General features: G+C 38.0%; 1 protein-coding gene across 1 annotated transcript in view; it reads right to left on the reverse strand.

Annotated features, from left to right (window-relative positions):
* IL1RAPL1 (interleukin 1 receptor accessory protein like 1) overlaps positions 1-17,706 on the reverse strand; it is a 1,280,256-nt gene that overhangs the window by 621,830 nt on the left and 640,720 nt on the right. The window contains exon 3 of the mRNA XM_084869596.1: positions 14,444-14,723. Coding sequence (XP_084725722.1) covers positions 14,444-14,723 — 280 coding nt within the window. The remainder of the gene's footprint in view (positions 1-14,443; positions 14,724-17,706) is intronic.

Below are 17,706 nucleotides of genomic sequence, written 5' to 3' on the forward strand. Positions count from 1 at the left end.
CCTATCAATGATTCCCTCTCATTATTGATGTTTCTATCTTTCTTTCCCTCCCCTTTCCTCTATGAAATCAATAAAAGTATATTTTAATGAATCAAAAAGTATTTAAATGTGTGTTTATGTGTACATAAATATGTTTGTGTATATTGTCTAAATAATTCTATTGTTAGATACTGGCAAACCATTTGAATATACGTAGCCTCATATTTGATGATCAGATACTAGCAATGAATCAACTTTAAGGAAAATTATAGATATCTTGTAGAAAACAGTATTTTTATGTGAGCAACAGAGAAAGGATCTGGAGCAGTAGACATAAATCTCACCTAATAGGAAAGTAATCCCAAAGGTAATGATTAAAACCTGTAATAAGAAAAACACATTGAATCCTTTATGTTGTAAGGCACCAATAAAAAATATAATTCTTTTAATATCAGAGGACTAGTTACTGCTCAGAGCAGGTAAGACTACAGGCCTCAAATTGACACAGAAGAGAGAACACAGAGCTACCGATTTTATGGCCTCCTTAAACCAAGGAGGCCACAAACAATCCTCACTGATGAGGAAATTATGGCAATTACCAAAATTGTCAAGGGAAAGGTATGACAATATATAAAATTCTCATGGCTTGACTTTAAGATCAGAAATTAATGTTCACGATAAGCATCAGAGTCAAGGACATAGAGCTTTGCACTCCAGAGTTAAAGGTCTGAAACTCTAATTGTAGAGACGTCATTAAATACCATTTAGACAAACAAAAATGTTATTTCCTCCAGGGGGGCTATTAGGGTAAAAAGAGAGCTGTCATAATCACCTAATTAATGAAAACATTCACAGATTAAGAAAGTTGAATATTTTCAAATCTTTACTTTGCAAATCAAAGCTTTTGAATGTATATCCATGGCAGCGATTTTCATTACAAGTACAGTTACTTGGAAAATCCAATTTAGGAACTAGAATAGAACATTTTCATTCTTTTGTACAAGATATCTACGTGGGATTTCTACACTGTGTCAACAAGGTTAACACACAGGCTGTTACTCTGCACACTACTGATTTCCTTAATTAAGAACTTTCTGAAGGTTGAATAATCTCCAGTGCTCATTCCCTTGAAGATCATAGCAGCGGAATCTAGAAGGCACCCTGCCATGTCTTTACTACCTATGACTCCATTGTAAATTAAATTTAGATGAAGAGGTAAATAATCTTTGTAAAACCATTAGCTACAGAGTGTATCTTTTAATATTTTAGAAGGGAGATGCATCCTTTATATTAAATCTCCTAATATTTTAGCAGGGGGTATATACCTTGTATTCGTTCACTTTCAATAGATTGTATGCTGGGAACTATGACAGGTGCTGGGTGTCCTCCATCAAGGGCCTCTTTATACATTTATTTTTTTTATAAAGCACCTTGTTATCCCTGAATTTGTATGGAATATGATTCTCTTAAAAGGATATTTATCAACTGAATATAAATTCTCAGACCTAATGTGGATAAGAAAAACTGGATACATTTTTGTCAGATTTCTGGTTCATTTCCCCACAGAAATTCTTATTTAATGGGTATGTGGGAGGATCCAGAATAGTTTTTAAACTAGCATCTCGGATACTTTTCCATCTAATTATACATCAGACTATAATTTGAGAAATATTGAACAGCAGTTTTTAAGGTTTTTTTGTTTGTTTGTTTGGTTGGTTGTTTTTTTGAGGGGGTCATATTTCCCTGAAAAGAACTTATAAAAAACACTTGAAGTGTTTTAAATTGACATCTATTTTTTTGTAAGTTTAAATAAACTTATTTATTTAATAACAGAAGGGAGAACATATTAAATGTCATTATAAATAAAATAATTTTAATAACTACTCCATGGCATCATTTGATGAAACGTGCTTTAGTTATTTGTGTTTTATTCCTGGGTTTTATCAAATGCATCTTGAAAATATAATAGCACAATAAAACATTCCAATGACATTTAAATCAGTATCATTACTTTATATTGCTTTGGCTGTTTTCAATGAAAAACATACCAACTTGGATTAATCTTCAAACATCAGGAACACTGTAAGACAGGTAGGAGAGGGAGATCTGTCATTTTAAGTGACCTTGATTATTCAAACTAATGTTTCAGACTAACCCTTTGTTTGGTAACTGAGTCATTTTGCACCCTGGAGCAAGAAAGCATAGTGAAATTTGGGCATGTTGAGGAGGCAACCAATCAATGTATCTCTCTCACATTCATGTTTATCTCTCTCTGTCTCTCCCCTTCCCTTCCACTTTCTCTAAAAATCAATGGAAATATCATTGGGTGAGGATTAACAAAAATAATTGAGAGGGGAAAATGGGGTACATCTCTAATAATGTCAATAATAAAAAGTAAATAAACAAATAAAACAAATAATCCAGTTCTTTTTAAAAAATATATTTAATTGATTTTTTACAGGAGGAAGGGAGAGGGATAGAAAGCTAGAAACATTGATCAGCTGCCTCCTGCAAACCCCTTTTGGGGATGTGCCCACAACCAAGGTACATATCCGTGACCAGAATCAAACCTGGGACCCTTCAGTCCCCAGGCTGATGCTCTATCCACTGAGCCAAATCAGTTAGGGCTAATCCAGTTCTTTTGTATCACTAGAACCATGGGGTAATCTTGTGAATGGAAGCCACATGCTAAAAATACAAAAGAATAAAGCTTTGTAGCCTGGACCTTCCCAAATACTGGAACTATCATACAAGTTCAGAAAGGCCTGTTTTACAGCTGCTTACATGAGAGAATAAAGTATCTTGCTTAAGCCACTTTTTTTGTATTATGAAGGACAAGTATTGTAATACTGCTTTGAAATTGTTTGAGTTTTTTTGTGATTTTTAAAAATTTGTCTTTACTGTTGAAAGTATTACTGATGCCCCCCTTTTTCCCTATTGACCCCCTCCACCCCACACTTGCCCTCCCCAGCCCTTCACTGAACTGTTGTCTGTGTTACTGGGCTATGTATATATGCATATAAGTTCCCCAATTAAACTCTCCCTCCCACTCTATCCCCACCTTCCTTCTGAGATTCCTCAATCTTTTTCTCTTTTGGTTTTGGAACAACACAGGTATTTTCCCAAAACCAATGGACCATACCTCAAATGTTACTCATTCACTAAATAACCTTTACTCTCTTATAAGACTGTCTTTTATGACATTCATGGGAGAAAATGGATAGTTCCGGAACTATAACTGTGAGATATAATGAAATCAGTTAAATGCTTATTCAATAACCTCTTTTGAGTTTTTATTTTATAACCTCATATTCTATATCATAAAGCAGTTACTACATGGAGACCTGCCAGAAAACCAGAAACAGCACTAAAACATGCATAAATTTAGGCCAGGGCAAACTGATGAGAAGTTATACTGCTATACTGCTTGTGCAGGTAAGATTTTGATAAGATAAACATAAAGAGTTTATATTATTCTAATCACAGTAATCTGGCTTTCTATTTATTTCCTGGGCAAGGAGAAATTTTCTGGGAACCAGATTTAGAAATAGTCGCAAAGGCAGGGATTTTTCAGCCAATTCTTCTTCAGGAATGTTGACGAGGTCATTCTATAATTGGTGCTGAGTGTGACTTGGACTCTGAGTATAGGGAGTAACTATTGAGAGTAGGATGCATATGTACATGTTGGGGAAGGTATGGCAGTACTGAGAATATTAATGTTTCTTAATTCTTTCCATAACGTTAAAGACAAAAAGGCTATGGATTTTTTTAAAGAAGGTCATAAAAAATATTCATTACTCATTCAACAAATACTGATAGTGTTTATCATCTATAAAGCAAAAAGAATACTGAGTCATTCCATTATATGTGGAAGGATATACTTGGCTGTGCCAAAAAATGGCTACTAATTTTCCCCCCGTATCTACTTCCCTTTCTTCCTCAATGAAACTGATGCTTTTGGTAGCCCACTCAAAATTTCTTTACCAGCTGTTGAACCCATCCTCTAGCTGCTGTGGGTGTTGACTGGTTGAGGCTCACACCTGTGCTCTTTTCTGGAGAATTCTTTAGCATGGCAAAAGCCCCTGGATAGTGATGGCTGAGAAGTCCAAGCCCTGGCATTTCCTTACAAAGCAGGATACATTCTGTAGCATATTTTATGTTCCAATATTCCTTGTGGGATGAGAGTGAGGCTAGACTCTTGACACCACATTTCTGCCTGACTCTCTCCCTGTAGGTTTACTCCTGACAGTTCTCCTTCAATAGATCACTTACACAAAAAATACATGTTTTGGGCTTTTCTTGTAGGGAAATGTATTTAAGATCACTGAAACTATCATACAAGTTCAGAACGGCCTGTTTTACAACAGCTTGCAAGAGAGAATAAGCTATCTTGCTTAAGCCACTTTTCCATATTAAGGACAAGTATTTTGATACTGCTTTGAAATGATGTTTGAGTTTTTTGTGATTTTTAAAAATTTTATCTTTGCCCAAACCTGTTTGGCTCAGTGGATAGAGTGTTAGCCTGCGGACTGAAAGATCCCAGGTTCCATTCAGGTCAAGGGCATGTACCTTGGTTGCGGGCACATCCCCAGTAGGGGTTGTGCAGGAGGCAGCTGATCTATGTTTCTCTCTCATCAATGTTCCTAACTATATCTCTCCCTACCTCTCTGTAAAAAATCAATAAAAATATATTTAAAAATTATTGTTGAGAATATTACATATGACCCTCTTTTCCCCCTCCCCTATTGCCCCTCTCAACTTAGTTCCCGCCACACCTCAGGCCTCCAGGCCTTTACCACCCTACTGTCTGTGCATGTAAGTTCTCTGATTAATCTCTTCCTGCTCCCTGCTCCTTGCTCCTCCCTTCCTGTTGATTACTCAGTGGCCTATTCACTTTATGTTTGCTTATCATATCAACAATATCAGTTATTTTTTCATTTGGAGAATAGTTTTTACAAATAAAGAAAAATTAATAACCACCATATGAAACCACCACCAAGAATGGTTTGCTGGATTGTCAGTGACCTGCCTGCCTGGAACATATTGTTTGCAATTTAACTACTTCCTCATTATAATTAGCAATTATGTTATATCATCGATTTTTAGTAATGTTTGTGAAATATGATAAATGCACATGTTATATCCATGACTGAAAAGGGCTCACAGTGATTTATTTTACTTCAAATTGAAAAAAAAATCATAAAAACTGAAAAATTAAACTTTATGTATCTGATTTTTAAAATCTAGCTTTCTCACTTAGCCTAATTATTCCATATTACACTGATGATTTCCTGAGAAAATTAACAAGTCTGTGTATTCCTGAACATGACACCATTGGTTTCAGACTTCTCAAAGCTTTCTCTTATAGAACTTAGAAAGATAAAGCAAAGCTTTTCTTAATCCAGTGAAGAAATGACCCTATCATCACTCCAGCAGAATTCATTTCATCTTAGTTAAAAATCAGTAAACTGAATAGGCAATTCACACAGCTCTTGGCTTTTACTTCCATCATTTGGGTTTTCTGTTTCTGAAAAGAAAGCATTCAGAAAGACAGCAATCTGGCTAATTATCAACCTGTTCTAAAATAGTCGGATCCTTTAGAAAACACCTTCATGTCTCAAACCTAGAAAGAATGCTAAATTTAGTATCTGTTCTAGGTTAATCTACCACTTGAGCATGATCTCCAGACATTATCAAAATTATGCAACTGGAAAATCTCTTAGAAGCTTATTAAGGGAAGAACCACATGTTCTCACCAAGAGAACATACAAAGAGTGCCTGATGTGCAGTTCTCCAATTTTAATTTCTCATCCATAAAGACCCTGCATCCAGACTTGAAACTTTAAACACATGCAATTGCATATAGGGTTTCTAAAAGGACTAGCTTATGTAGTATAATTGGATTTTTTACAACCTATAAATTACACCTGATATTTTCAAGGGTATACTCTGGTTTCAATTAAGAGAGGTACTTTAACAATTAAGAAACCAAGATTGTGGAACTACTTGAGGTCCTTGAAACACATACACATATGATAATTAAAGTTTCTGGGTAGGATATAAACCATTTATATGGAATTTGATTGCCCTGAACAAATTAGGAACACTTCCTTGGGGTGTAAATTTTAATACTTTTTAAAAGAATGCTGACATTTATCCTTTTATCCAAGAATGACTTGATTTTTAAAAGAGAATCACATAAAATAATAAATATTATAGTTATATTCTATACATAGATTAAAATGAATGACTTAAATTATTTATGCTACAGCTATTGCAGTCATTTGTTGTGGGTCTTTTAGAACTAAAATAGTATTGCTTTCCACTTCTGCCTGGTGACAGAAAAGATATATTGCAGAGAAAGTGTGAGACAACCTGTCTTTTGTAATCATGATGTAAGATAAGCAGTTCATGATCTGTGTTTGTTTCAAACAAGAGATGTCACAAGAAGTAGAATTATTTTATTTTCTCATGGAAAATTATAAGAATCGTGTCTTTCACAAGGTTGTCTAAGAAAACTAACCCTTGTCTTTTCTGTGACAAGCACTATCCCACATTGGCTCTTAGGAGAAATCATATCAGTGATAATACATTTGGGATAAAATGCATACTCTACCACCCAGAGAAGGTGGCTAGGAAGGTCTATGAGGAAACCCTAAGACTCTTAGCTTGAAGGGTTTATGAGGCATACCCCAAGAGTAGCTGCACGCCCAAAGCGGTAGCTAAGAACTTTGATGCATTGTCTTTCAGCACCCTGACTTGAACACCAAAGTATAGATAAATCTGTCTCAAAGATATTTGTGAGTGAGGCCTTTGTTTAATGGAGAGGATTACAATTTAATACATAAAAGGCTCACAGAAGTTTAAAGAATGATATTAGCTTCTACTAAAACAGACAGGTGATGATCAAATTAAACAGAGGCTTCTGAGTCTGAAACTTTTTATGGAAAAGAACGCAAACCCACAAGCCACGGACAACCAATCCCGATAAGAAGAACTGAGCCTTAATCAAGAAACTGCTGCCATGCGCCCCTCTGGATTGTTGAAATGCTATGAGCCAGTGACTAGTCTGTATATCCCATCTCCAACACCCTCCCCCCTTTATAAGTGGGGCTGTTTAATTATCTTATTCCTGTTTGACCATTGTATGTTGGAAATATGAGGGTTAGATATCTTTTTAGCTCACAGAGCTCTGGATTAAGAGATGTCCTTCCTGAACAGTTTCACTTAGGGAACTAAGCATGAAGAACTTCCTTTCACACTGTCTAATCTATGAGGGAGAATGGGAGGTGAAGGGACAAGAGATCAACCAAAGGACTTGTATGCATGCATATGAGCATAACCAATGGACACAGACACCAGGGGGGTGAGGGCATGTGCTGGGGGCTGGGGATGGCCAAGGAGAAATCAGTGGGGGATGGGGGAAGGAGACTCACTTAACAATGAAGAATTTACATTTTTAAAATAACTTTTTCATACTCATAAGATATTTAGAAAATGAGATCCTGGTCTTCTAGCCTGATTCTGAAGTCATCCTATACAATAAAAGGCAAATATTCAAATTGACCAGAATGCAGAATGACCAGTCGCTATGACATACACTGACCACCAGGGGGGGCAGATGCTCAAGGCAGGAGCTGCTCCCTGGTGGACAGTGTGCTCCAACAGGGGGAGCACTGCTCAGCCAGAAGCCCTGAGCCCGGCTCACAGCTGGCAAGGGCAGAGGCAGTGGCAGGAGCCTCTCCAGTCTCCATGGTAGCACTAAATACATCTGATTGACAGCTTAGGCCCACTCTCCATGGAAACGTCAGTCTGACATCCCAAGAGGGCTCCCGGACTGTGAGAGGGTGCAGGCTGGGCTGAGGAACCTCACCCTCACCCCATGAGGGCACAAATGTCATGAGCTGGGTCTCTAGTAAAAAGACTTTAGGGGTGCCCAAGCTGAGTGTGGCTAAGCAGTTGAACCTCACCCCAGAAACCTAGAGGTCAGGGCACATGACCAGGTTGTTTGACCCCAGTAGGGGATGTGCATGAAGCAGCCAAACAATATTTTCTTTCATCATTGATATTTCTATCTCTCTCTCTCCCTCACCCTTCCTCTCTGAAATTAATAAAAATACATTTTTAAAAAAAGACTTCAGGGGTGGATAGGAATGGGGTGAATGTACGTTGTGTATATATGGCCCTTCTAAAAGCAGTTGTCCATCAGAAGCTGAAGGCATTCTGGGAAACTGAGGAACAGCAGATCTGCAGCTGCTATGGTTAGTTTGGGAAAGACACACTATTATTCAGGGAGTGCTGTGACTTTGGATGTGACAGATGGATGGTACCATCAAGAGGACCATAGCAGAACCCAGCCAGCATAGCTCGGTGGTTGAACATCGACCTAGGAACCAGGAGAGTCATGGTTCAATTCCCCATCAGGGCAGATGCTTGGGTTGGGGGCTAGATCCCCAGTATGTGGTGTTTAAGAGGCAGCCAATCAATGATTCTCTCTAATCATTGATATTTCTATCTATCTCTCTCTCCCTCTCCTTTCCTCTCTGAAACCAGTAAATTTTTTCTTAAAAGGGGACTACAGCAAAGGAGCCAAAAGGGCTGGGCACCAATACTTCTGTTCAGAAGGTGATGATGACACTGTGGTAGCACCAGGAATGCCTAGCATGTCATCTGCAGCAACCTAGAGGCCCACAGTGGTAATCTGCAGAAAAACAAAATCCTGAAGCCACTGTTTGGTAGGAACATGAAAATAACAAAATTACTAATAAGCAACCAAACTTCCTTGTTATTAGGAGCTTCAGAGTGCAGTGAAAACATGCTGCGGGTCTGGGGGTGGGGGGTGGAGGGTGCAGGGTGGGGAGAAGTTATAGAACAACAGACCATAATCCAATCTGTGTTTTAAAAACACAAATGCACGTGTTAATGTGTTTGCATATAAATGTATGAGAGAATGTGTGTATGTATTCAGACACATTTAGATAGACAAGTCTGTATGGGCATAGCAAAATGTCTGAAAGTATACTAAATTGCCCAAATTGTCTCCAATGCTTATCTCTGGTTGTCAAATAAGACTGATTAAGGCGGGGAGGCACTCTCTTCTTTATAAAAAAAATCCTCATCCTAGAATATTTTCCCATTGATTTTTAGAGAGAGTGGAAGAGAAAGGGAAAGACAGAGAGAAATATCAATGAAAGAGAAACACAACATTTGTTGTCTCATGCAAGTGCCCTGACCAGGGCCCAGGCCAGGGAGGAGCCTGAAAGCAAGGTACATGCCCATGACCAGAATCAAATCTGGGACCCTTCAGTTTGCAGGCTGAAGCACTATCCACTGAGCCAAACTGGCAAGACTCACTCTTCTTAATTATACATATTAAGGTTTGAAATTTTCAGCAGTGGTGGACTCCACTTTCTTTTAGTGATTGTCCATATTTCCTTAAAAATTGATATATACTGGAGAGAAACCAAGATGGCGGCATAGCTGAACATCTAAACTGCTGCTTCGCACAAAAATTTCAAAACTACAGCTAAAAGACAGAACAGACATCATCCAGAACCACAGGAAAGCTGGCTGAGTAAAAATTCTACAACTAGAAGGAAAGAGAGGGGCACATGGAGACTCAGAGGAACTGCAAAAGGCTGAGGTACAGAGACATAAGTACAGAGATATGAGGTACAGAGACAAAAGGCTGAGGAACAGAATAAACTCATGAATATAATAGAATCAGGGGCATAGAAAAAGAGTGGAATGACAATTCTCAGGGGGAAAGTGGTGCGGAGGTGTGGGAAGAGACTGGACAAAAATTGCCCACCTATGGATGAGGACAGTGGGTGGGAAGTAAGGGCAGAGGGTGGGGGTGGGAACCTGGTGGAAGGGAGCTATGGGGGGTGGGAAGAGGAACAATTGTAATAATCTGAACAATAAAGATTTATTAAGAAAAAAAGAAAAAATAGATATATACTTTAAAAAGTCAAACTTTATATTTTGCAGTCCCACTTAGTTGTGCAAGTATGAAAAGTCTATTAACATCTGTTTTCTTCATTTTCTAACTCTGTAAAGTGGGCATGCCCTTGACACTATGCAGAGATGTGAATCGCGAACAAACTGAGGCTTCTGAGGCTGTTCTAGAAAAAGAAAATCATTAATAGCAATACAATATAAATATGAGATTGAACTTTTTCTATTATTTCTGTTGAGAAACCAAGAGTTCACTTGAAATACCTTGTAGAGGTGGAGAAAAGTTTTATTTTTGTGTGTTTTCCATCAAACCATGTGTTGATTTTTTTTTACAGTGGGTCATAAGAATACTAACACAATGCAGCTTTTGTCCTCAAGGAATTTATGATATATCTCTCAGGAGCTGAGTTTCTTTTAACTTTTTACTGTGTTTTCATTTTATTTCAGACATCTGAGCTGAGTTTTTGCTGCCCTTCCCCTTGTACTCTCTGACCAATCAATATTTCTTTTAGTATCATCTGGGAGCATAAGGCAAAAGGCTCAAATATGTTCATTTTAATGGGCAGACACATGTCTAAATGGCAGTGGAGAAGCCACAAAATCTGCAGATACTTTATGATGAAAGATCTTTTTTTTTATTATTCTATGGGAAATAGGGGGTTAGTAAGAGATGTTTATTCAAAAGCAAAGCACCCTTTCTAGTTTGGAGAATATGTAAGTCCTCAATATATCATATATATATATATATATATATATATATATATATATATATATATATATTCACTTCAGAGAGGAAGCGAGAGGGAGAGATAGAAACATCAATGATGAGAGAGAACCATTGATTAGCTGCCTTCTGCATGCCCCTTATTGGGGATCATGCCTATAACCTGGGCATGTGCCCTTATCCACAGTCCACTAAGCAAAACTACCTAGGGCTCCGTATCTATATTTTCTGTTTAGCAATGTTATATAAATGCAATCATACAGTATATAATTTTTTGGAAATGGATTTTTTCACTCAGCATAATTCTGTTGAAATCCATCCAAATTAATGTATGTGTTCATTCTGTAGTTTGTTGTTATTTATTGTTTAGTAGTGTTCCAAGGTATGGCTATTACCACAGTGTTTATTCATTGAAGAACATCTGAGAGACACCAGTTAAAGGATTCATAAACCCTCTCTATATTATTTCTTGCTGCTGAATAGGAATCTACAAGTTCCCCAAAAATAAAAACTTCAGTAAAAGAATAAGGTGCCACAAACTTAGTATGCTACCCTTTGGGGGACATTAAAATGCTTACAAGTTCATATGAAACTGCTAACAGGGCATAGCTCTGAAGAGGGGGATTACAAAACTGGGAGGTCAAGAGAGCAGGAAATTTTTATTTTTTAGAAAGCAAAGGTAGTTTTAGTGGCAATAAAGAAAAAGAAAACATGTTTGTATGTGGCTCCCCTTCATTTACTTTTTCACACACACAAAATAAATAAATAAATAAAAATTCTGTAAGGAAAAAATAGAGTAAAAAGCCAGTTACTATGGAGCAAAGGTTTATGAAGTATTATTCTGTCCAAACATAGATACAAAGAGAAGAGAGTAGTAAAGTTCTCATGCATTATACTGACAGTAGTCTTAGGCATTTCCATTATTTAGAACACTTAATTGTAAATATTTAGATGTAAATTAGCTGTACATGAAGCAGCTTATTATAGATTTTTCATTGATGAGTTTAATTTCCAGAATACTTATCAAGAAGACTAGAACTTTTTTTTTTTTTTAAGAAGACTAGAACTTTTAAGGAGAAGCTAAAATATTTAAACTTCTAAAGTATTCTTTGAAAGTGGATTATTTCAAAACTCCTGGTGACAGTTTTGTGGCCTGGTAATTAACAATGTGCCAAAATGTCAGTGACTCAACTAACAGTCCTGGGCTCCCTTAAAATCAACACCAAGCCATGTTATCTAAACTGCTATTTATGATTTTTAGTATCACTTTCCTAATTGAACAAAGGAGCCATATCAACATTAGCTTCAAAGTAATTGAAACATTTGAATTTCAGTGATAAATGTATCTTTTCTGTGATTATCACTTTCTCTAGAACTCCACTTGACACAAAGACTTTAAGGTGTTTGTCTTTTACTTTGACCTTCCATTAAAACATAGACACACATGGGCATGGTTTTTGAAATGTTCGCTCTTTCATTCCTTATTGCAATTATAAATTGAGGACATTTTAATGCAATTTCTCAGAGCATTGGATCATAATGTATATGTAAACACATCAAAGATTGGCGACCTCAGTGCTTTAAGAATTCATATTACTAATGTGAACACATTTCCCCCCATCAATGACACATAATGAAATTAAATGTTAGACTATGGAGATTCAGCTCAATTCTAATCTCAGATAAATGAGGACACACATTTTCTTCTCTTGAAAAATCACCTCTACACATGCATGAACAATCAGGAATAATGATTTTTTTAAAGAATCACAGCAGATGTGAAATTAAATCAAATTAGTATTAGTCAAGTGAGAACAGCCAGTCCAAAGAGTAATCTTAACTGTACTACTATGGCAATTATTTATCAATGTCCCTACAAAATCTCTACTTCTAATAATAGTTATGCTTGAACATACAAAACTTGGTATACCTGAAGGGAAAAAATAAGTCACCAAAGAAATTGTGAATTTGTTGTTTCACAACCCAGTCCACTTTTTTCCCCCAAGCAAAATTTTACTTGCATTCATTTATATTTTCCAGAATTAACCTAAATATATTTTGCCAGTGTTAAAAAGATAAATTTCTGTTTAACATTTTTATGTGGCTTTGACCTATTTTAATGTTCTGACACACATGTAGCCATGAATCAGCATAAAATTAATTCTTACAGGTAACAACAAGGTAGAGGCACAATCCTTATGTCAGAGGAGTGATAAGTGCCAATGAGAATTTCAAAAGTGGAGGTTGAATTCTGATTTCAAAATACACTAGGTGAGCCTGGCCAGCATAGCTCAGTGGCTGATCATGGGCCGAGAAACCAAGAGGTCACTGGTTTGATTCCAGGTCATGGCACATGCCCGGGTGGAAAGGCAGCCAATTAATGATTCTCTCTTATCATAGATGTTTCTCTCTCTTCCTCTCTCTCTCTTTCTGAAATCAATAAAAATCTGTTTAAAAAATACAGTAGGTGATCATGAGAGTCTTCAAATTGAGAATTAACTAAATTAACTTTGGTTTTATATATCTTAATGAACCTAATAATTTCTGGCAACTTAAGTAGATATCCAGATGGTATCACTTTTCTCCATATGCTAAAAATAATGTCTCAATATAAATTTTAATCATATCTTTTTAAGATTTAGGAAGACAAAGGAATAGATTTAAACAGATCCTTTATATGCCTAAAACCTGCTTTGACAATGTTCCTATAATCTAATGCAGCAATTTTCAACTGGTGTGATGCCAGAATTTTTAAAACATGCAATACCTGACTGTTGAGTCAGGGGCACTGACTTTTTCCCTTTAGATTGTCAAATAGAAAAATGACAGTAGCCAACACAACAATAGCCACCCAGTGTGAATGAATCAGAATTACACCTATTTTTTTTTTTTTTGTCACATTGACAAAACATTTATTTTTGGTGTGCTGCGGAATTTTAGAAATTAGTTTATGTGTGCCATGAGATGAAAAAGGTTGAAAATTGCTGGTCTAATGCCACCCACCATCATTCGTGCCAGCTGTGATTCACAATCCATGCAGGGCTAGCTTCTTAACTATATTAAGGGAGCCCAGGATTGATATTTTTTAACTCCTCATGTGTTACATAGAGACCGTTTCGATGTATTATTATTAAACAAACTACATATGTCTCTTCTGCAAGCCGACAAAGATGTGTGATGAGTTTCTTTGGGAACAAGGGCACAGACTTTGTTATTAACTTTTGAATTGGCCCCGAGGGACCCGGGTAAATGGTGGTATTGACGGAGCACTTTCAGTTAAGAAAATGATCTGGAACACAGCCTTTGTTTTCATATTCCCTGAGATGCCAATGCTGCCTGCCTATTCCTGGGCACAACACACATTACCTAAATCATCTCTGCAGATGTGTGCGAACCAGAGCTATCTGTGCTCTATCTGTCTGTGAAGGGCAATAACAAAATGTTACAACCCATTTAGCAATAAACCATGCATCCTTCCTGCAAGTCTTTGCTTGCATTTGATTTGCAACATTTCACCTCCTCTATAAATTTTACTTCATAGTCTTTAGTAATTTCTGGCATCATAAGTAGATATCCAGATGGTATCTCTTTTCTCCATAAGCCAGAAATAATGTCTCGATATAAATTCTAATCCCATCTTTTGAAGATTTAGATTCTAAATTTTAGAAAGCAGCAACACACACAAATATTGGGACAATACCTTAGGTGAAAGGGATAGCAGCAAAATTGAAATCTAAGAAAGCAGCATGTGAATTGATTGAGTCAGCAGAAGTAAATAGTTACCTGATGACACAGGCATAAAGACCACTGTCCTGGAGTAACGTCGGCCGGAACCAAATGGAATCTTCTTCCTTGCTCATTCTACTTCCATCAAAGGCGATTGGCTCTTCAAAGTCTCCAGGCCCAGAGCTTTTATACCACATCAGACTGAGTCCAGCGCTTTGGGCTAGGGAGTAATTTGCTCTGATATAACCATAAAAGAGTGCACACTTGATTCGAACAGGTTCTCCGACCAAAACTTGGTATTTCTTGATGTCAATAGACCAATCGGTGCATCCATCAGCTAAAAATGAGAGAGAGAGAGAGAGAGAGAGAGAGAGAGAGAGAGAGAGAGAGAGAGAGAGAGAGAGAGAGAGAGAGAGAGAGAGAGGGAGAGAGATATTAGAGAAAGCTTTAAGAATTACTTCATTCATTTGTTATTCATTCAAGTATATTGAACACCCATCCATATTGGACTAGACTCTATTCTAGGCACAGAGGATTCAGCCATAGATAAAACACAGAATGACCCTGAAAAGTAATTTATCATGCTGACAAACAACATTTCAGATACAAGTCACTCAGCTTGCTTCTGCAGTGTGATGGATATTGTTTTATTGCCTTTCCACTCTACATCCGCCTGTACACCCTTTTTGTCTTTTCTTTGAAAGTGGACCTGGACCCTGGAAACTTCTCCTGCTAGCTGCCATTGAAGCACTGTTGGTAGAGGGTGCTGAAGAGACATTGAGGCAGCAAAGGGCTGTGCTCCCTGGTCCAAGTGTGTTTGCTGGGAGGGCTCTTGCCGAGGGCAAGGCTTCTCCGGCACCCGGTTCCTGGCACTCAGGGCCAGGCAGCCAGCAGCTTGGCAATGTTGTATCATATCCTCACGTGAGACACTTTCCCATAAATGGCTTTCCCAGGTGCTTTAGAGGAGTGTTTGTCAAGGTCCAGAGAGCAGATTTACAAGTTCGGCCAGTGTGGCACTTCCGTGATGTGGGATCCCTGACCAGAGTACACTGGAGGTTAAAGGCCCACTCACTGTCCGCAAGCATGCAGGCAATGACACGGCAGTATTACCATGGTAAAGGCCCCTTTGGCCTATGCAGTGATTCAGCAATAGCACTATAGGTAGTTGGCAAGCACACCCTTATGTAAGCTGTTTATATCAATGTAGCACTAAGGTCACTAATTAACACTAGACCTCTTTTGTTTGAGCGTGTATATAAGAAGCCACTGATCAGCCAGTTATTGGCTGCTTTGTTCATAATAATGCATATCTCACCTACCTACTATAACTTGTGTGTTCTTCCAATTTCCTACGCCCAGAAGGGTCAAGTCCCTGGCTGAGGAACTTGCACTACCCAGGTCAACTGCTTGGGAGGCAGCTATGCTCACAGCTATATCACCAACCATTCACCAAGCCATGCAATTTCCCAGTAAGGTTTGGATCTCACTCTGAGTTTGGAAGATCCAAGGGCTTTTCCTTGGATGCTGTATATCAGCCATAGAGTTATGAGCAACCTTTATTCTTTTGAGAGTTGTGAGCAACCTTTATTCTTTTGAGTTCTCTTTTGCTATAGACTGAATGTTTGTGTCCTCCTAGAAGTTATACCTTGAAGCTCTAACCATGAATGTGACACCATAGTACTTGGAGGGGGGTGTCTTAGGGAGATAGGTATGTTGAAATAAGATTATCAGGCCAGTGCCCTCATGAAAGAGTTAGTGTTGTTAGAAGAGACATCAGTACTTCCCCTCCTGAATCTTTCCTTCCCTTCTTCCCACTGCCCTTCAGGTGCTTATAGAGGAAAGTTCTGTGAGCACAGTATGAGGGTGGCCATCTGTAAATCAGAAAGAAGCCAGCACCTTCACCCTGGAAATCTCAGCCCCCAGAGATGTGAGAAATACATTCCTGCTATGTAAGCCACCTAGTCTCTGGTATTTTGTATGATAACCTGAGCAGATTATTGGATCTTTCTCAGTAGATAATACTTCATTATGCAAATATATTATTACATTTAATAATATCTCTCTATATAAGGCAAATATGCAAAATGTCCCCTCAGGGGTTCAACCAGGAGACCAGGAGTTCGAATGCTTGCTATGATGTGGGTTGACCACCAGGGGATGGCGCAGAACATGGCGGGGGGCGGGGGGAGTGACCAGTGGTGGTGGCACTAAGGCAGCAAGGGAAGGAGGAGGCAGGGAGGTGGGGAGGTGGGGAGGTAGGGAATCTGATCAGCCCTGATAGTCCGCCAGGCCTAGGGACCCTACCTATGCTCGATTTTCATGCACAGGGCCTCTAGTTTCTTATTAAAAACCTTCCTTCTTAAAATTAGTGTGTGGTGTTTGTCTCTAGGTGGATCCACACTAATGAAATCAGGAATAAATGTTTTATAGCCAAATAAGGTAGAAACATATAACACAAACAGGTCAAACTCCAGTAGTGGTTTCACAGCAAGAGTCAGAGGTAAATGGACACTTTGGTCTCATTTCTCGAAGCATCAGGGGAAGCATGAAGTAGGAACCATGGTGGGAAAAGTGCCTGATGGTGGTTCAGATCAGCTGGGCTTTTTTTTTTGTTATCTGAAAGCATCATTTTCCAAATGGCATTTTGACATTATTTTTATCACCCTTCCTCCTGTGGGTGTACAAGTGCATGCACACACTCCCCCCATCCCCAACACACACACAAAACAGGTCTCCACTGGTCAGATATATCAATGTTAACATAATCACAGAGAAGTTGTGAATTTCTTGCTTAGAGAGGGCAGTTGCCCAATACTTAGCAAGATAATCACAGAATACAAATACCAAGCCAAAGGCAAAAAACAAGAAAAGAGGAACCCTAATAGCAGTAGCATCTGAGTATTGCCAGCAGGGTTTAACTCACTAATAATTAAAAAATAAATAAAAAAGAGGACAGGATGAATAATGTAGAATTTGAGAGAAGGGAAATTATCCACATTAAAAGGAAGATGTACTTTAGAACAAAGAAGGCACATATCTATGTTTTTTTTCATAGGACTTACTGCTATCTCATGTTACATTATGTTCACACTTTTTTTTTCTGTCTTACCAACAGAATGTAAGCCACTTGAGGTCAATGACTGCCCTTCTGTGATTATTTAGATCCTTACTTATTTTTTCTTTTTATTAATTTCAGAGAGGAAAGGAGAGGAAGAGATAGATAGAAATATCAAAGATGAGAGAGAATGACTGATCAGCTGCCACCTGCATATTCCTAGTCATGTGCCCTGACCAGGAATCAAACTGTGACCTCCTGGTTC

Source organism: Pipistrellus hanaki (assembly GCF_964339955.1).
Source record: "Pipistrellus hanaki genome assembly, chromosome: X".
NCBI lineage: Eukaryota > Metazoa > Chordata > Mammalia > Chiroptera > Vespertilionidae > Pipistrellus > Pipistrellus hanaki.